The following is a 21,903-nucleotide window of genomic DNA, read 5'->3' as shown; positions in this document are numbered from 1 at the left end:
AAAAGCATCTACAAAACGTGTACATTTGCAATCAATGAGATTATGACCGGGTATTCGAGTTTCTGGGTATTACCGGCATTCCTTATATTCAAAGACGGTCCGTTGTCAATGGGTTTGTGAGAGAGGAAGAGTGAGAGGTATTCAATGAAATAAGATTCATCCACTTTAAATAGTTAAAAATGTGTCCCTGTATGGGTAACACTATGAGTTTATAGCGTCGTCAAACGTTATGATAAAATCAGTCGACAGGTACACTTTGGTTGCCATTAATATACCTGCATGCCTGCTACCATGCAATAAAAAGTCTATGTGTGAAAAACATTTCAGTAGCTTGGGTCTGGCATGAGCAACTTTTCATAGGAGCATGTCCCAGTAAGGTAGATGGACCTTACAACATAAGCTGAGATTTGTTCTATTAAAAAAATAAATGAATAAAACTTATGGTTTGATAAATATTAAAAACATTTTGGATAATGTATTGGCACTGCGTAATTTATGTTTCAGGAAAAATATATCACGTAATCAAAACAAGCAACAAAAAAGTAATACTTCTAAAAGGAAGACTCATTTCTAGTTTGTGCGTGTAAGTATGTGTCTGATTGTGCAATGAAATCAAGCATTAAGTAAACACCACTATTTTTATTTTGTGATTAATATACCTTGTGTTGAATGATAAAACACATTTTGTGTTAATTAACCGGCTATAAACCTCAATGAACTTGCCCTAAGCCCCACACAACTGGACCTTAGACCAAATGATCTAGCCCTAAAACCCATCCAACTGGCCCCAAGACACAATTTACTGGCCCTAAGGCAACACTTTGACACAATTTCAATGGGCGTTCCTTTTATTAAAGGCCAATAAAATAGCTACCAATCAGCCCTGCAGCTGCAATGCTGCATCTCAGTAAAGGTAAGATGCTTGTGGAAGGAGAGCAAGTATTCAGCAATGTGTGTCACACAGAGTCTTGAGGAGTTTTCTAATGGTGTCACTGTACTTTTGCCTGTTAAATAACAACCACTATTTAAGTTGCAGTGTTCGGAACAGATCGATTGCTTGGCGTCTGGTATTGCATCTTGCAGCTTTCTTGTTGGTTCATTTGAGCCTCAGCAAAGCTCCCGTGAAGCGTGAAATCGATCGGTTGAAAGGTTGTCGAGAAATCGGGGGATGGACAGACTTCTTCTTTTATAGTTAGATGATATCATGCTGTGTTATATTTAGGGCTGTCAAACGAATAAGAGTTTTTATCGCGATTTATCACATAGTATTGGTGAGTTAACTCACGATTAATTCCCTCACTTATTTTCTTAATTATATTTTAAATCGATTCCAATTGAAGATGAATGAGATTATAAAATGGAATGACATTATCATTCATGCCAAATGTACTGAATAAGCAACTACTAGACCAAGTGATTTTGAGGGAGATTTATTGACTCACTCAGTGTAGGTTGAATATGAAACTTACGGAACACCACAGATTTGGGAAATGTAAACCGGCAGTTACTTAGAGCAATTGTAAACCAACAGTTACTACAAGTGTAGTTAAATTAAAATAAGAAGCACCACAGATTTGGGAATTGTTAAATGCCATCTACTGCAAGCGTAATTGAATGTAAAGTAAGTGGAACTAAAAAGAAAAAAAGAAATCTGATACAAATATTCACTTTCTGTGGGCCAAACCTTGATAAATCACAAAAGAATGTGTGTTAATGCGTACATTTTTATTAAGCAAATTAAAATAAGATAGCGTTCATGTGTTATTACCTAGCTAATTTTAACAGCCCTAGTTATATTACTTCATTATTACTCCTCATAATGCTATAACTGATTAACCTTTTTTTCTTGTATTTCTTCTAGAAAGAGCCCGTTCTTTGGAAACTAAAAAAATCTCACGATGAACACAAGTGATCCGCTGAGTGACTGGGCTATGCAACTAACACTACAGTCATTAGACCTACCGCCTGGCCAGGAATACCCAGTTTTTGTCTTAGGAACTCTGACGTATATGACCATTTTGCTCTGCAATACACTGGTGTTTGCAACGATTGTCTTCACAAAGAGTTTACATAAGCCCATGTTCCTCCTGCTTTTAAACCTACCATTAATGGACATGATTGGAGCCACTGCTTTTTTACCACAGCTTGTAACCAGCATTTTGACCAAGAACCGCTCTATTTCCTACCCTGGGTGCTTCTTTCAGGCTTTTTTCCTTTACTTCTATGGTACAGGGAACTTCTTGTTTCTAACAGCGATGGCCTATGACAGATATGTCGCCATATGCTTGCCCCTTAGGTACATGTCTATTATGAATCCGAAAACTTTAATGAGACTCATTATTGCCATTTGGTTCGCAGAGATTTTGTTTTACATTGTGTTGTTTTCTTTAGTTGCCAGGTTCCGAATTTGCAGGACTCATATTGTGGATATTTTCTGCAACAATCCAGCTATGCAAAAACTAATCTGTGATGACACAAAGTTCAATAACTACTTTGGCTTGTTTTTCACTGGCGTAATTCAAGGAATACCGCTGGTTATAGTAACATACACATACATCCAGATCTTGTTGACTTGTATGATGACGAAGCAGGCTGACGCGAGAGGTAAAGCTCTCCAAACATGTGGAACACATCTGGTAGTTTTTTTATTCTTTGAATTCAATGCTGCCATCACTTTGATCTCTCACAGATTTGAGAGTGTGTCCCCATACCTGAGGAGAGCTCTGGGTGTATCCATTATTATATTTCCCCCAGTACTCAATCCACTTATATATGGGTTGAAGACCAAAGAACTTCAGAAAAGCATAATTAAAATGCTTAAAACAGTGAGGTGAGCCTACAAATGATAAGATACAATATTATTGCCATCAAATATAAATAGTGTGTTTTCAAACACAGTGTTTGCAACACTTTTGTTATCATGTGCCTATATTTTTCTTTTTTGACCTCCCAATTTTGCGTACATATTTGTACGTATTATTAATAGTATTTTATTATTTGATATTAAATTTGAATAAGTCAATAGCGCTAAAATCAACCACCCCAAAGCTCAACATTTGAGAGTTGTCAAATTGAATAGATCCATGTAAACCGGAAATGAGGAGGCCTTTTTTTACCAGTGTGACGACAAGGGTCGCTATGAAGGCCTGTTCATGAGTTAATTGGCTGGGACGTATTGCACGCACAAAAAAGCATCAACAAACCGTGTACATTTGCAATCAATGAGATTAAGACCTGGTATTCGAGTTTCTGGGTATTACTGGCATTCCTTATATTCAAAGATGGTCCGTTGTCAATGGGTTTGTGCGAGAGGGAGAGTGAGAGATAATTAATAAAATAAGATTTTTCCACTTTAAATAGTAAAAAATGTGTCCCTGTATATGAGTTTATAGTGTTGTCAAACGTTATGATAAAATCAGTCGACAGGTACACTTTGGTTGCCATTAATATACCTGCATGCCTACTGCCATGCAATAAAAAGACTGTGTGAAAAACATTTCAGTAGCTTGGGTCTGGCTGCTGGCATGAGTAACTTTTCATAGGAGCATGTCCCAGTAAGGTAGATTGACCTTACAACATAAACTGAGGTTTGTTCTAATAAAAAAATAAATGAATAAAACTTATGGTTTGATAAATATTGGAAACATTTTGGATAATGTATTGGCACTGCGTAATTTTACTACTTTCAGAGACCAAGGATTGCAGACTTTTTTTAATGGTCATTTTTATGATAGCATTATTTGAGATTAAAATTGAATGAGTCAAAAGCGCTAAAATCAACCACTCCAATGCTGAACAACTGAGAGTTGTGAAAATGCATAGATCCACGTAAACAGGAAATGAGGAGGTCTTTTTGTTACCAGTGTGATGACAAGGGTCGCTATAAAGGCCTGTTCATGGTCCTGGTGATAAGGAGACGCCTCGTCAGTGATGACGCTCACGAACATGTGGAAGCGTGAGCGTCATCACTGATGCGGCGTCACAGATTGACAGGTCAACCCATTTACTAATTTGGATCATTTCAGTCAAAGATCCATCTATTTACTATTGAGCCATTTAGCAGATGCCTTCATCCAAGTCCATTTTCAATGAATTCAGATACATGTTATTAAGGAGCAGGCAGATGTTCCCAATCTTACAGAAGGATGTCTACAGGTAGGCTGCGGACATTAGGGATGGAGCCCAGAACCTCTGTGTTGGGAATTGAACCAGTCTGACCATCTGTAAATGCAGCTTCATAGCTGTAGCTCTATCCTATTGGTAGCCTCTGACTTGAGTTAAGCCCCCCACCCTGGCCTGTCTGTTTTGTATTTCTCTCTTTGGTCTCCCTGGTTCTCACATTGACATTTGATACCTCCAGGTATGAGTGTGATTAGCCATTGCAAGCCGTTTTGAAAATTTGCAGCACCTGACATCACAGGTGTGTGTGTCCATCTAGATGTGTGCTGGATAGATCATTCTATAAAGCATATCAGAACGTGTATATTTGGACTCGTCAAGGTTAAATCCGGGTATTCGAGATTCTGGGTATTTCTAGCATCCCTTATATGCACAGACCATCCGTTGTCAATTTGTTTGTTTGAGAGTGAGAGGGAATTAATAAAATAAGATTCATCCACTTTAAACAGTAATTTTTTTTTCCCTGTATGGGTAACCCTGTGAGTTTATAGCGTTGTTAAATGTTATGATAAAATCAGTCGACAGGTACACTTTGGTGGCCGTTAAGATGCCTGGGCAATAAAAGTCTTTGCGTGAAAAACATTGCAGTAGCTTGGGACTGGCATGAGCAACTTTTCAAAGGAGCATGTCACAGTAAAGTAGATTGACCTTACAAAAAATTAACTGGTTTGTGTTATTAAAAAACAACTACATGTGGTTTGATAAATATTGGAAAATATACTGGCATTACAGCATAATTTTTTTTCATGAAAAATGTATCACATAATCAAAACAAGTTACAGAAAAGTAAATCTTCTTAAAGGAAGACCAATTTATAATGTGTTTGTGCGAGTATGTGTCTGCAAGGAAATCAAACATTTAATAAACACAACTATTTTTATTTTGTCATTAATATACCTTACATTGTGTTGAATGATGAAACACATTCTGTATTAATTAATCATCTCTAAGCCCCAATGAACTTGCCCTAAACCCCAATTAACTGGACCTTACACCGAATTACCTAGCCCTAAAACCCATCTAAGTGGCCCCAAGACACAATTTACTGGCCCTAAGGTAACATTATGTCACAATATTAATGGGCGTTCCTTTGGTTAAAGACCAATAAAATAGCTTCAAATAAGCCCTGCAACCACAATGCTGCATCTCAGTAAAGGTAAGATGATTGATGAAAGAGAGAGAGTATTCAGCAATGTGTGTCACACTGAGTCTTGAAGAGTTTTCTAATGGTGTAACTGTTCGATATATACCACTATTTAAGTTACTAGTGCAATGTTCTGAACAGGTCAATTGCTTATCGTCTGGTATTGCATCTTGCAGCTTTCTTTTTTACCGCTCATACACATCTTCACACTCACCCCTTCAGTTCAGTGGGGCCTCAGCAAAACACCCGTCAAGTGTGATATCGATCGGGTGAATGGTTTTCGAGAAATCAAAGGAAAGACAGAGACTCCTTCTGTTATAGTTAGATGATATCATGTTGTTTTATATTAAGGGGTGTTAAACAAGTACAAATTGTAATCGCGATTAATTGTATATTATTGGTGAGTTAACTCACGATTAATCTATTTTTTTTATTTCTGTTTTAAATCCATCCTAATTGAAGAATAATAAATTAATCAAATGGAATGAGACTTTATCATTCATGCCATATTTACTCAATAAGCAAAAACTAGACAAATTAATTTAGAGGGAGTTTTATTGACTCACTTGGTGTGGGTTGAATATGACATTTAAGGAACACAACAGATTTGGGAAATGTAAACAGGCAGTTACTTTACAATTCTAAACCAAAAGTTACAACAATTGTAGTAAAATTAAAAAAAGCAACCCCACAGATTTGGGAATTGTAAACAGGCTGTCACTTACTCCAATTGAAACAGGTAGTCACTTCCTGCAAGTGTAATTTAATGCATATTAAGTGGAATTAAAAACTAAAAATAATAATCTATGAATGTTGACTGAAAATATCGAATTAAAATAAGATTGCGTTCATGCGTTATTATCGCAGTGATTTTAACAGCCTTAGTTATGTTACTTTTATATTGCTCCTCATACTGCAATAACTGATTAACCTTTTTTTCTTTCATTTCTTCTAGGAAGAGCCCGTTCTTTGGAAACAAAAGCTACCTAATGATGAACGGAAGTGATCCGCTAAGTAACTGGGCTATGCAACTAACACTACAGTCCTTAGACCTACCGCCTGGCCAAGAATACCCAGTTTTTGTCTTAGGAACTCTGACCTATATGACCATATTGCTCTGCAATACACTGGTGTTTGCAACGATTGTCTTCACAAAGAGTTTGCATAAGCCCATGTTCCTCCTGCTGTTAAACCTACCATTAATGGACATGATTGGAGCCACTGCTTTTCTACCACAGCTTGTAACCAGCATTTTGACCAAGAACCGCTCTATTTCCTACCCTGGGTGCTTCTTTCAGGCTTTTCTCATTCACTTCTACGGTACAGGGAACCTCTTGTTTCTAACAGTGATGGCCTATGACAGGTATATCGCCATATGCTTGCCCCTTAGGTACAACTCTATCATGATTCCGAAAACTATAATGAGACTCATTATTGCCATTTGGTTCGCAGAGATTTTGTTTTACATTGTGGTTTTTTCCTTAGTTGCCAGGTTCAGAATTTGCAGGACTCATATTGTGGATATTTTCTGCAACAATCCAGCTATGACAAAACTGCTCTGTGATGACACAAAGTTTAATAACTACTTTGGCTTGTTTTTCACTGGCGTAATTCAAGGAATGCCGCTGGTTATAGTAACATACACATACATCCAGATCTTGTTGACTTGTATGATGACGAAGCAGGCTGATGCGAGAGGGAAAGCTCTCATGTGGAACACATCTGGTGGTTTTTTTATTCTTTGAATTCAATGCTGCCATCACTTTGATCTCTCACAGATTTGAGAATGCGTCCCCATACCTGAGAAGAGCTGTGGGTGTATCAATTATTATATTTCCCCCAGTACTCAATCCACTTATATATGGGTTGAAGACAAAAGAACTTCAGAAAAGCATATTTAAAATGTTTAAAAAAGTGAGGTTAGCTTACAAATTATAAGATCAATTATTATTTCCATCAAATATAAATAGTGTGTTTGCAAAGAAAGCCACACTTTTGTTATCATGTTCCTATATTTTTCTTTTTTGACCTCCAAATTTTGCGTACATATCTGCTCCTATAGTTTTTGGGGTATTAATATGAAAAAAGTCAGTGCGCTCCCACTTTCAGAGACCAAGGATTGCAGACTTTTTTTAATAGCGATCTTTATGTATTTTATAGTATAGTATTATTTGATATTAAAATTGAATAAGTCAATAGCGCTAAAATCAACCACTCCAAAGCTCAACAACTGAGAGTTGTCAAATTTAATAGATCCATGTAAACCGGAAATGTGGAGGCCTTTTTTTTACCAGTGTCGACGACAAGGGTCGCTATGAAGGCCTGTTAATGGTCCTTGTGATAAGGAGATGCCTCGTCAGTGATGACTCTCACGAACATGCGTAAGCGTGAGCGTCATCACTGACGTGGCGTCACAGATGGACAGGTCAACCCATTTACTAATTTGGTTCATTTCTGTAAAAGTTCCATCTATTTACTATTGAGCCATTTAGCAGATGCCTTTATCCAAATCCATTAACAATGAATTTAGATGCTTGTCATTAAGGAGCAGGCAGATGTTCACCATCTTACAGAAGGATGTCTACAGGTAGGCTGCGGACATTAGGGATTGAGCCCAGAACCTCTGTTTTGGGAATTTAACCAGTCCGACCATCTGTAAATACAGCTTCATAGCTGTAGCTCTATCCTATTGGTAGCCTCTGACTTGAGTTCAGCCCCCCACCCTGGTCTGTTTGTTTTGTATTTCTCTCTTGGGTCTCCCTTGTTTATATGATTATAAAATATCTGTCCTGGAGCACTGCATGGGCAGAACATAAATACACTGAACATGCACGGTATCAATAACTTTTGATGACCGAAGTACTATCTAGTGTAACAGGTAAGATATCAAGAGGTTAGCAATGAATATTGAGCTGTTTGAAGTGTTAAATAAGATATTGTGACTTCTCTCCAGGAAAATGTAATTCCTTGACAACAAGGTAAATACAATAATGAAAATAAATGATAGCCCTGGTAACTGGACACTGGAGCTGACGATGGAATCATTAAATATACCAGCTGGCTACATTTACCCTGCTTTTGTTTTTGGGACCCTTACGTATGTGATTATTCTGCTTATTATTAACCACCTACCCATCACACCTTAGCTACACACACTATCATCCTATCTACCTACCTACACGCATCCATTAAGTCTTGCTCGCACTTTTGGGAAATAAAGCCTATAAACCTTGGAACTCTGACTGGACAACGCTGTGTTCTCCCCGACTCCCACTTCGTCTTAAGCCAGCACTTAGACACTCCTCTTTACAAAGTGTATCCCGCCAGTCGATCTCCAGTGTTGGTGTAACACACTTAGACTGTATATAATGCAGGTTAAAGGTGACATATTATACCACCAGGTGTGAGTGTAATTAGCAATTATAAGCCATTTTGAATTTGTGCCGCCTCTGACATCAAAGGTGGGCGTGTCCACCTAAATGTATGCTGGATAGATCAGTCTACCGTCATGCATCTGGGTGGACACGCCCACATGTGATGTCAGAAGCTGCACATTTTCATAACGGCTTGTAATGGCTAATAACATTCACGCCTGGTGGTATAATGTGTCCCCTTTAAATGACTTTCTATATGTGTTAATTGGTGGGGACGTATTGCAAGCACAAAAAAAGCATCTACAAAACGTGTACATTTGCAATCAATTTGATTATGACCGGGTATTCGAGTTTCTGGGTATTACCGGCATTCCTTATATTCAAAGACGGTCCGTTGTCAATGGGTTTGTGAGAGAGGAAGAGTGAGAGGTATTCAATAAAATAAGATTCATCCACTTTAAATAGTAAAAAATGTGTCCCTGTATGGGTAACACTATGAGTTTATAGCGTTGTCAAACGTTATGATAAAATCAGTCGACAGGTACACTTTGGTTGCCATTAATATACCTGCATGCCTACTACCATGCAATAAAAAGTCTATGTGTGAAAAACATTTCAGTAGCTTGGGTCTGGCATGAGAAACTTTTCATAGGAGCATGTCCCAGCAAGGTAGATTGACCTTACAATTTAAGCTGAGGTTTGTTCTATTAAAAAAATAAATGAATAAAACGTATGGTTTGATAAATATTGGCAACATTTTGGATAATGTATTGGCACTGCGTACTTTATGTTTCAGGAAAAATGTATCACATAATCAAAACAAGCAACATAAAAGTAATACTTCTTAAAGGAAGACTAATTTCTAGTTTGTGCGTTTAAGTATGTGTGTTTGTGCAATGAAATCAAACATTGAGTAAACACAACTATTTTTATTTTGTGATTAACATACCTTGTGTTGAATGATAAAACACATTTTGTGTTAATTAACCGGCTATAAACCTCAATGAACTTGCCCTAAGCCCCACACAACTGGACCTTACACCCAATTACCTAGCCCTAAAACCCATCCAACTGGCCCCAAGACACAATTTACTGGCCCTAAGGCAACACTTGAACACAATATCAATGGGCGTTCCTTTTGTTAAAGGCCAATAAAATAGCTTCCAATCAGCCCTGCAGCTGCAATGCTGCATCTCAGTAAAGGTAAGATGCTTGTGGAAGGAGAGCAAGTATTCAGCAATGTGTGTCACACTGAGTCTTGAGGAGTTTTTTAATGGTGTCACTGTACTTTAGCCTGTTAAATAACTACCACTATTTAAGTTGCAGTGTTCGGAACAGGTCGATTGCTTGGCTTCTGGTATTGCATCTTGCAGATTTCTTCTTTACCGCTCATCCAAATATCTTCACACCCACCCCTTCAGTTCAGTGGGGCCTCAGCAAAACACCCGTCAAGTGTAAAATCGATCGGGTCAATGGTTGTCAAGAAATCGGGGGATGGACGGACTCCTTCTGTTATAGTTAGATGATATCATGCTGTGTTATATTTAGGGCTGTCAAACGATTACGATTTTTTTTTTGCGATTTATCGCATAGTATTGCTGAGTTAACTCATTTTAAATCACTTCCAATTGAAGTTAAGTGAGATTGTAAAATGGAATGACATTATCATTCATACCAAATGCACTGAATAAGCGAATACTAGAACAAGTGATCTTGAGGGAGTTTTATTGACTCACTCAGTGTAGGTTGAATATGAAACTTACGGAACACCACAGATTTGGGAAATGTAAACAGGCAGTTACTTAGAACAATTGTAAACCAACAGTGACTATAAATGTAGTTAAATTAAAATAAGTAGCACCACAGATTTGGGAATTGTTAAATGTCACCTACTGCAAATGTAATTTAATGTAAAGTAAGTGGAACTAAAAACAAAAAAGAATTCTGAAATTAATATTCACTTTCTAAAACCTTGATAAATCACAAACAAAAGAAAAAAAATAATGTTTGTTAATGCGTGTTAAGAAAGCGTTCATGGGTTATTATCTAGCTAATTTTGACAGCCCTAGATACATTACTTTATTATTACTCCTCATACTGCTATGACTGATTAACCTTTTTTTCTTGTATTTCTTCTAGGAAGAGCCCGTTCTTTGGAAACTAAAGCAACCTAACGATGAACGCAAGTGATCCGCTGAGTAACTGGGCTATGCAACTAACACTACAGTCATTAGACCTACCGCCTGGCCAAGAATACCCAGTTTTTGTCTTAGGAACTCTGACATATATGACCATTTTGCTCTGCAATACACTGGTGTTTGCAACGATTGTCTTCACAAAGAGTTTGCATAAGCCCATGTTCCTGCTGCTGTTAAACCTACCGATAATGGACATGATTGGTGCTACTGCTTTTCTACCACAGCTTGTAACCAGCATTTTGACCAAGAACCGCTCTATTTCCTACCCTGGGTGCTTCTTTCAGGCTTTTCTCATTCACTTCTACGGTGCAGGGAACCTCTTGTTTTTAACAGTGATGGCCTATGACAGGTATGTCGCCATATGCTTGCCCCTTAGGTACAACTCCATCATGAATCCAAAAACAATAATGAGACTCATTATTGCCATTTGGTTCGCAGAGATTTTATTTAACATGGTATTGTTTTCTTTAGTTGCCAGGTTCAGAATATGCAGGACTCATATTGTGGATATTTTCTGCAACAATCCATCTATGAACAAACTACTTTGTGATGACACAAAGGTCAATAACTACTTTGGCTTGATTTTAATTGGCGTAATTCAAGGAATACCGCTGGTTATAATAATATACACATACATTCAGATCTTGTTGACTTGTATGATGACGAAGCAGGCTGATGCAAGAGGGAAAGCTCTCCAAACATGTGGGACACATTTGGTGGTTTTTTTATTCTTTGAATTCAATGCTGCCATCACTTTGATATCTCACAGATTTGAGAGTGTGTCCCCATACCTGAGAAGAGCTATGGGTGTATCAATTATTATATTTCCCCCAGTACTAAATCCACTTATATATGGGTTAAAGACTAAAGAACTTCAGAAAAGCATGATAACATTTTTTAAAAGAGTGAGGTTAGCCTACAAATGACAAGATAAAATACTATTGCAATAAAATATCATTAGTGTGTTTGCAAAGAAAGCCTCACTATTGTTATCATGTGCCTATATATTTTTTTTATACCTAATTTTGCGTAATTATCTGCTCCTACAGATTTTGGGGTATTAATATGAAACCACTGCGAAAAAGTCAGTGCGCTCCTACTTTCAGAAACCACGAATTGCAGACTTTTTATAATAGTCATCTTTAAAATAGTAATGTTTGATATTGAAATTGAATGATTCAAAAGCGCTAAAATCAACCATTCAAAGCTGAACAACTGAGAGTTGTTTCAAACCTGGTAAACGGACAATCCTGGCCGTATTTGTCATGGTAAAAAATTTTACGACGTGACCCATAATACTTGCCTGGAAAGTATTTTCTGTTCCTGGAAAGTTTTGGAAGACTATGAAACAATTGTAAAAACTGACCAAAACTCAAATTACCAAGAATGCCCAAATTTATGGTATTTTTTTGATTATCTTAAAAATCGGTTATTGCTGATTTATTGCTGATTTATAAAAAAATAAAATTATTCAATTTAGCATTTTTCCATAAATCACAAGTCCGCTTCCCAGGGATCTATAACGTGGTGCATAAAGCTCAATCAAACAAAAACAATTAGCCACATTATTCAATCAATCACAATACCGCTTAAAATGGCCCATAAACTTGACCTTCATCAACTTTACTCAAACATTTAATTTCTGCATGTTTCTCCCCTGAACAATGTATTTGGGTTTGTCTTTATGCATTAAGGTTAACTTAAGAACGCCAGTCAAAAAAAAGAATGGGGTAGTTTGTGACAAATCAGAACCATTCAACTTGAAAATATTTTAGATATACACTTTTTTTTTAACAATGAATGGAGACATAAACATAGAGCAAGTATTTAATATAGCAAGTATATCTGTAAAAAATAGTTTTAAGAGTTGGGGGAAGAGTAGTCGTTGATGCATTTGACCTCAAGGCCAGTCGAAAGTTTCTGGGTACAGAATAAATGTGTCTACAGCCTTACTGTAAGCAGCATTGAGTGAGAGTCCTAAACCGATCTGATTATTAACATTCAATTATTCAATAAATACAATTAATAATCGTAATCTCTTTGGATTAAAGCGCTTTACACATCCCCACATCCACTGAATCATATGAAGAAAACCACACAGAGATCCATCTGGACAACAGCAACAAACTACGTAGAGTAAAACCCTGACATGAAGACTGGGATAGACACACATGGCTGTAACACATGGTTCCAGTCCCACGGTTAGTACACAGATCATGTCAAAGTCTACCCTGTCTAACTGGTCAACCCATTTGCTAGTTTGGATAATTTCGGTCAAAGATCCATCTATTTACTATTGAGCCATTTAGCAGATGCCTTTATCCAAATCCATTAACAATGAATTCAGATACATGTCATTAAGGAGCAGGCAGGGGATCACCATCTTACAGAAGGATGTCTACAGGTAGGCTGCGGACATTAGGGATGGAGCCCAGAACCTCTGTGTAGGGAATTGAACCATGTTTGACCATCTGTAAATGCAGCTTCGTAGCTCTATCCTATTGGTAGCCTCTGACTTGAGTTCAGCCCCCCACCCTGGTCTGTCTGTTTTGTATTTCTCTCTTGGGTCTCCCTGGTTCTCACATGATTATAAGATAACTGTTCTGGAGCACTGCATAGGCCGAACATAAATGTACAGGTCATGTATGGTATCAATTACAGTTGATGACACAAGTACTATCCAGTGTAACAGGTAAGATACCAAGAGTTTAGCAATGAATATTGAGCTTTTTGATGTGTTAACTAAGATATTGTGTCTTCTCTCCAGGTAAATGTAATTCCTTGACAACAAGGAACATACAATAATGAAAATAAATGATACCCCAGGTCACTGGACATTGGAGCTGACGATGGAATCATTAAATATACCGGCTGGCAACATTTACCCTTATTTTGTTTTTGGACCCTTACATTTGTAATTATTCTGATTATTGTTAACTACCTACCCATCACACTTTAGCTACAAACACTATAATCCTACCTACCTACCTTCACAAATTATCGTCCTACCTACCTACCTACCTACACACATCCATTAAGCCTTGCTCGCACCTTTGGGAAATAAAGCCTATAAACTTTTGAACTCTGACTGGACAACCCTGTGTTCTCACCGTCAGCCCCATTGGTCTCAAGCCAGCACTTAGACATTCCTCTTCACAAAGTGTATCCCGCAGTCAAGCTCCAGTGTTGGTGTAACACACTCAGACTGTATATAATACAGGCTAAAGGTGACATATTATACCACCAGGTGTGAGTGTGATAAGCCATTACAAGCCGTTTTGAAAATGTGCAGCTTCTGACATCACAGGTTGGCGTGTCCACCTAGATGTGTGCTGGATAGATCAGTCTACCAGCCTACCCAGTGGACTGTAGCAAACCTTCCTCATCTATCCGTCATGCATCTAGGTGGACACGCCCACCTGTGATGTCAGAAGCAGCACATTTTCAAAACGGCTTGTAATGGCTAATCACACTCACGCCTGGTGGTACAATATGTCCCCTTTAAATTACTTCCTATATGTGTAAATTGGTGGGGACGTATTGCACGCACAAAAAAGCATCTACAAAACGTGTACATTTGCAATCAATGAGATTAAGGCCCCGTCCACACGAAGCCGAAACGGGCGAAACCGTTACGGTTTCGATCTATCCGGTTTCGAAGTATCTCCGTAAAGACGAAGCCAAGCGAAACCGGATAGATCTGTAGAAACGCTGTAGTAAACATTCCAGGCCCATAAGGGGCGCTGCTTCTGGTACACAAATCCAGAAGAAGAAGAGGCGAGCATGCGCATAAAGGCTGCCCCCCGAACCACTAACAACACAAACAAACAGCTCTTCTACGAAGGCGAACTAGATTCTCAATAAATAATGGCTTAGCAACCCAACAAGGGACATGATATGCTGCAGAACGATTACAAGCTTGTAGTCCGCCATCAACTTTTTTGTTGGGATTTCTGAGACTCCGCGGGCTTAAGAGCCATTGGCTAGGAGGTCGAGGGGTGGGGCGATGACGTCATGGTTTGCGGTTTCAGTCGGTTTCAGGCGTCCACACGAAACCAAAACGAAACCGGATAGATTTGAAACCACCTCCGAGGGTGGTTTCAGAAGTTTGCGGTTTCGGTCAGCGGATTCGCCGGCTTCGTGTGGACGGAAGGCCGAACCGTACAAGACCTTTGCGGTTTCGTCATGAAATCGGCTTTGTGTGGACGGGGCCTAAGACCGGGTATTCGAGTTTCTGGGTATTTCCGGCATTCCTTATATTTAAAGACTGTCCGTTATCAATGGGTTTGTGAGAGAGGGAGAGTGAGAGGGAATCAATAAAATAAGATTCATGCACTTTAAATAGTAGAAAAATGTGTTCCTGTATGGGTAACACTATGAGTTTAGAGCATTGTCAAACGTTATGATAAAATCAGTCGACAGGTACACTTTGGTTGCCATTAATATAACTGCATGCCAACTGCCATGCAATATAAAGTTAGCTGAGGTTTGTTCTATTAAAAAAATAAATGAATAAAACGTATGGTTTGATAAATGTTGGAAAAATTTTGGATAATGTACTGGCGTTACAGCGTAATTTATTATTCATGAAAAATATATCACGTAATCAAAACAAGTAAGACAAAAGTAATACTTCTAAAAGCAAGACTAATGTCTAATGTGTGTGTGCAAATATGTGTGTGTGTGTGTGTGTGTGTGTGTGTGTGTGTGTGTGTGTGTGTGTGTGTGTGTGTGTGTGTGTGTGTGTGTGTGTGTGTGTAATGAAATCAAACATTAAGTAAACACAACTATTTTTATTTTGTGATTGATATACCTTGCGTTGAATGATGAAAAACATTTTGTATTAATTAACCAGCTATAAACTTCAATGAACTTGCCCTATGCCCCAATTAACTGGACTTGCACCAAATCACCTAGCCCTAAAACCCACCCAACTGGCCCCAAGACACAATTTACTGGCCTAAGGCAACACTTTGTCACAATATCAATGGGCGTTCCTTTGTTAAAGGCCAATAAAACAGCTTCCAATCAGCACTGCAGCCGCAATGCTGCATCTCGTAAAGGTAAGATGCTTTTGGAAGGAGAGAGAGTATTCAGCAATGTGTGTCACACTGATTCTTTAGGCATTTTCTAATGGTGCTACTATTCTTTTGCCTGTTAAATAACTACCACTATTTAAGTTGCAGTGTTCAGAACAGGTCAATTATTTGGCATCTGTTTTTGGTATTGAATCTTGTAGCTTTCTTGTTAACCGCTCATCCAAACATCTTCACACTCAACACTTCACTTCATTTGGGCCTCCGCAAAACACCCGTCAAGCGTGAAATCGATCGGGTGAATGGTTGTCGAGAAATCGGGGGATGGACAGACTCCTTCTATTATAGTTAGATGATATCATGTTGTGTTATATTTAGGGCTGTCAAACGAATAAGAGTTTTTATCGCGATTTATCGCATAGTAGGCTATTGGTGAGTTAACTCACGATTAATTCACTCACTTATTGTCTTAATTATATTTTAAATCGATTCCAATTGAAGATGAATGAGATTATAAAATGGAATGAGATTATCATTCATACCAAATGTACTGAAAAAGCAACTACTAGACCAAGTGATTTTGAGGGAGATTTATTGACTCACTCAGTGTAGGTTGTATATGAAACTTACGGAACACCACAGATTTGGGAAATGTAAACCGGCAGTTACTCAGTGCAATTGTAAACCAACAGTTACTACAAGTGTAGTTAAATTAAAATAAGAAGCACCACAGATTTGGGAATTGTTAAATGTCATCTACTGCAAGTGTAATTGAATGTAAAGTAAGTGGAACTAAAAAGAAAATAAGAAATCTGATACAAATATTCACTTTCTGTGGGCCAAACCTTGATAAATCAAAAAAAAATCAAATAAAAGAATGTGTGTTAATGCGTACATTTTTATTAAGAAAATTAAAATAAGATAGCGTTCATGTGTTATTATCTAGCTAATTTTAACAGCCCTAGTTATATTACTTCATTATTACTCCTCATACTGCTATAACTGATTAACCTTTTTTTCTTGTATTTCTTCTAGAAAGAGCCCGTTCTTGGAAACTAAAGCAACCTAATGATGAACACAAGTGATCCGCTAAGTAACTGGGCTATGCAACTAACACTACAGTCGTTAGACCTACCGCCTGGCCAAGAATACCCAGTTTTTGTCTTAGGAACTCTGACATATATGACCATTTTGCTCTGCAATACACTGGTGTTTGCAACGATTGTCTTCACAAAGAGTTTGCATAAGCCCATGTTCCTCCTGCTTTTAAACCTACCATTAATGGACATGATTGGAGCCACTGCTTTTCTACCACAGCTTGTAACCAGCATTTTGACAAAGAACCGCTCTATTTCCTACCCTGGGTGCTTCTTTCAGGCTTTTCTCCTTCACTTCTACGGTTCAGGGAACCTCTTGTTTCTAACAGCAATGGCCTATGACAGATACATCGCCATATGCTTGCCCCTTAGGTACAACTCTATAATGATTCCGAAAACTATAATGAGACTCATTATTGCCATTTGGTTCGCAGAGATTTTGTCTAACATATTGTTGTTTTCTTTAGTTGCCAGGTTCAGAATTTGCAGGACTCATATTGTGGATATTTTCTGCAACAATCCATCTATGAACAAGCTACTCTGTGATGACACAAAGGTCAATAACTACTATGGCTTGTTTTTAATTTGCGTAACTCAAGGTATACCGCTGGTTATAGTAACATACACATACATCCAGATCTTGTTGACATGCATGATGACGAAGCAGGCTGATGCGAGAGGGAAAGCTCTCCAAACATGTGGAACACATCTGGTGGTTTTTTTATTCTTTGAATTCAATGCTGCAATCACTTTGATCTCTCACAGATTTGAGAGTGCGTCCCCATACCTGAGAAGAGCTATGGGTGTATCAATTATTATATTTCCCCCAGTACTCAATCCACTTATATATGGGTTAAAGACAAAAGAACTTCAGAAAAGCATGATTACATTTTTTAAACGAGTAAGGTTAGCGTACAAATAACACATCATTAGTGTGTTTGCAAGGAAAGCCACACTATATCATGTGCCTATATATTTATATTTTTCCACCTTATTTTGCACAATTATCTGCTCACAGTTTTTGGGGTATTAATATGAAACCACTACGAAACCACTTGGTCTTTCAGAGACCAAGAATTGCAGACTTTTTATGAGCCATTTTTATAATAGTATCATTTGATATTGAAATTGAATGAGTCAAAAGCGCTAAAATCAACCACTTCAAAGCTGAACAACTGAGAGTTGTCAAATTGAATAGATCCACGTAAACAGGAAATGGGGAGTTTTTTTGACGACAATGGTTGCTAAAAATCCCAGTCAAACCTAAGCGGCTTCGCCCCTCCCCGTTTTAGGAAAAAATCTCAAACCTGGTATCTGGCCAATCCTGTTCTGATTTGACATGGTACATTTTATTGCCTACGGGACCCATATTGCTTGCCTGGAAAGTATTTTCTGTTCCTGGAAAGTTTTGGAAGACCTTGAAACGATTGTAAAAACTGGCCGCAATCCCAAATTACCAAAAAATGCCCGACCTTATGGTATTTTTGGATTTCTCTTGAAAATGGAATGTTGCTGATTTATTGCAGATTTATACAAACATATGACTATGCAAATTAGCATTGTTAAATCAATCACAAGTATACTTAAGAGAACCCCAGGCACCAATTTTTTTTGTTGGATTGGTGCATAATGCTCAATCCAACAAAAACAATCTGCCACATTATTCAATCAATCACAATACTGCTGCTTTAAATGGCCCATAAACTTGACCTTCATCATTTTTAGTCAAACATTTAATTTCTGCATGTTTCTCCCCTGAACAATATTTTTGGGTTTGTCTTTATGCATTAAGGTTAACTGAAGAAAACAAGTCAAAAAAAAGAATGGGTTAGTTTGTGACAAATATTTAACTTGAAAATATCATATATCAACACTTTTTGGAATTCTGAACAATAAACTGAGACTCAAACATAGAGCATATTAAAGCAAGTATATCTGTAAAAATTAGTTTTAAGAGTTGGGGGAAGAGTAGTAGGCTAGTTAATACATTTGACCTCAAGGCCAGCCGAAAGTTTCTGGGTACAGAATAAAAGTGTCTACAGCCTTCCTATAAGCAGCCTTGAGCGAGAGTCCTAAACCGATCTGATTATTAATATTCAATTCTTCAATAAATAAAATTAATAATCGTAATCTCTTTGGATAAAAGTGCTTAACACATCCCCACATCCACGGAATCATATGAAGAAAACAACACAGAGATCCATCTGGACAACAGCAACAAACGACATGGAGTAAGACCCTGACAGGAAGACTGGGATAGACATACATGGCTGTAACACATGGTTACTCTCCCATGGTTAGTACACAGATCATGTCAAAGTCTACCCTGTTGTAGAATGTTGGTGTATTTTAGTGTCTATCTGTGTTCACATTTCTAGTCTAGGAACAGGCCAGTGCCTCTCACACTGATACAAGGTGTTATTTCCAACATTCCGCCATTTGTTATGTCTCAACAAGGATGAACCCACCTGGTTGTCTGGGACATAGCCAGGGCCATATATACCCTATCAAGGGTGAGAGTGCTTCTGTTCTCTTGTTCTTCATGTTTTCTTTAATATAACACTCGCCTCAACCCTTTGGTTCGGTGAGAAGAGGGTTCGACAGACAAGGTACACGTCTCAAAACTGCTCCTCAACCGCGTCCACTATAGATTATTCAACCTAAGTCTGTATCGCGCCGTATTACATCCTTGAATAAACCATCTGTTCAACCATCTTATCCAACCTGTCAAGTTGCTTTGATTTCGACTTCAAGAATTACGGAAAATACACAATGCAGAGTCTATACGAACAGTTCAGAAATAAGCTGAAATCTAACACTGTCTAACAGGTCAACCCATTTAATAATTTGGATCATTTCTGTAAAAGATCCATCTATTTACTATTGAGCCATTTAGCAGATGCCTTTATCCAAATCCATTAACAATGAATTTAGATGCATGTCATTAAGGAGCAGGCAGATGTTCACCATCTTACAGAAGGATGTCTACAGGTAGGCTGCGGACATTAGGGATGGAGCCCAGAACCTCTATGTTGGGAATTGAACCAGTCTGACCATCTGTAAATGCAGCTTCATAGCTGTAGCTCTATCCTATTGGTAGCCTCTGACTTGAGTTCAGCCCCCCACTCTGGTCTGTTTGTTTTGTATTTCTCTCTTGGATCTCCCTTGTTTATATGATTATAAAATATCTGTCCTGGAGCACTGCATGGGCAGATGAGGTGTGAGTGTATAACATTCACGCCCGGTGGTATAATGTGTCCCCTTTAAATTACTTTCTATATGTGTTAATTGGTGGGGACGTATTGCAAGCACAAAAAAGCATCTATAAAACGTGTACATTTGCAATCAATGAGATTATGACCGGGTATTCGAGTTTCTGGGTATTACCGGCATTCCTTATATTCAAAGACGGTCCGTTGTCAATGGGTTTGTGAGAGAGGAAGAGTGAGAGGTATTCAATGAAATAAGATTCATCCACTTTAAATAGTTAAAAATGTGTCCCTGTATGGGTAACACTATGAGTTTATAGCGTCGTCAAACGTTATGATAAAATCAGTCGACAGGTACACTTTGGTTGCCATTAATATACCTGCATGCCTGCTACCATGCAATAAAAAGTCTATGTGTGAAAAACATTTCAGTAGCTTGGGTCTGGCATGAGCAACTTTTCATAGGAGCATGTCCCAGTAAGGTAGATGGACCTTACAACATAAGCTGAGATTTGTTCTATTAAAAAAATAAATGAATAAAACTTATGGTTTGATAAATATTAAAAACATTTTGGATAATGTATTGGCACTGCGTAATTTATGTTTCAGGAAAAATATATCACGTAATCAAAACAAGCAACAAAAAAGTAATACTTCTAAAAGGAAGACTCATTTCTAGTTTGTGCGTGTAAGTATGTGTCTGTTTGTGCAATGAAATCAAGCATTAAGTAAACACCACTATTTTTATTTTGTGATTAATATACCTTGTGTTGAATGATAAAACACATTTTGTGTTAATTAACCGGCTATAAACCTCAATGAACTTGCCCTAAGCCCCACACAACTGGACCTTAGACCAAATGATCTAGCCCTAAAACCCATCCAACTGGCCCCAAGACACAATTTACTGGCCCTAAGGCAACACTTTGACACAATTTCAATGGGCGTTCCTTTTATTAAAGGCCAATAAAATAGCTTCCAATCAGCCCTGCAGCTGCAATGCTGCATCTCAGTAAAGGTAAGATGCTTGTGGAAGGAGAGCAAGTATTCAGCAATGTGTGTCACACAGAGTCTTGAGGAGTTTTCTAATGGTGTCACTGTACTTTTGCCTGTTAAATAACTACCACTATTTAAGTTGCAGTGTTCGGAACAGATCGATTGCTTGGCGTCTGGTATTGCATCTTGCAGCTTTCTTGTTGGTTCATTTGAGCCTCAGCAAAGCACCCGTGAAGCGTGAAATCGATCGGTTGAAAGGTTGTCGAGAAATCGGGGGATGGACAGACTTCTTCTTTTATAGTTAGATGATATCATGCTGTGTTATATTTAGGGCTGTCAAACGAATAAGAGTTTTTATCGCGATTTATCACATAGTATTGGTGAGTTAACTCACGATTAATTCCCTCACTTATTTTCTTAATTATATTTTAAATCGATTCCAATTGAAGATGAATGAGATTATAAAATGGAATGACATTATCATTCATGCCAAATGTACTGAATAAGCAACTACTAGACCAAGTGATTTTGAGGGAGATTTATTGACTCACTCAGTGTAGGTTGAATATGAAACTTACGGAACACCACAGATTTGGGAAATGTAAACCGGCAGTTACTTAGAGCAATTGTAAACCAACAGTTACTACAAGTGTAGTTAAATTAAAATAAG

The 21,903-nt window shown here is 37.9% G+C and overlaps 4 protein-coding genes across 4 annotated transcripts; all 4 read left to right on the top strand.

Moving 5' to 3' along the window:
• The first annotated feature begins 1,898 nt into the window (after nt 1-1,898).
• Nucleotides 1,899-2,834, top strand: LOC130405355 (putative gustatory receptor clone PTE01). Its single transcript, XM_056610416.1, has one exon. It carries the CDS (start codon nt 1,899-1,901, stop codon nt 2,832-2,834), a length of 936 nt encoding a protein of 311 aa, XP_056466391.1.
• Nucleotides 2,835-6,348: 3,514 nt separating this feature from the next.
• On the top strand, nt 6,349-7,261 carry LOC130405354 (olfactory receptor 1509-like). The gene is given in 2 exon segments (XM_056610415.1): nt 6,349-7,028; nt 7,030-7,261. Coding segments are annotated over 2 exon segments (912 nt in total).
• Nucleotides 7,262-10,841: 3,580 nt separating this feature from the next.
• On the top strand, nt 10,842-11,821 carry LOC130406605 (olfactory receptor 1509-like). Its single transcript, XM_056612269.1, has one exon. It carries the CDS (start codon nt 10,874-10,876, stop codon nt 11,819-11,821), a length of 948 nt encoding a protein of 315 aa, XP_056468244.1. The 5' UTR covers nt 10,842-10,873.
• A 5,061-nt stretch (nt 11,822-16,882) lies between these two features.
• On the top strand, nt 16,883-17,950 carry LOC130406603 (olfactory receptor 1509-like). Its single transcript, XM_056612267.1, has one exon. It carries the CDS (start codon nt 17,000-17,002, stop codon nt 17,948-17,950), a length of 951 nt encoding a protein of 316 aa, XP_056468242.1. The 5' UTR covers nt 16,883-16,999.
• Nucleotides 17,951-21,903: the final 3,953 nt, after the last annotated feature.

This window comes from Gadus chalcogrammus, chromosome 16, assembly GCF_026213295.1.
Source record: "Gadus chalcogrammus isolate NIFS_2021 chromosome 16, NIFS_Gcha_1.0, whole genome shotgun sequence".
NCBI lineage: Eukaryota > Metazoa > Chordata > Actinopteri > Gadiformes > Gadidae > Gadus > Gadus chalcogrammus.
Note: the sequence above shows the minus strand (reverse complement) of the source record. Positions and strands in the feature narration are given on the sequence as shown.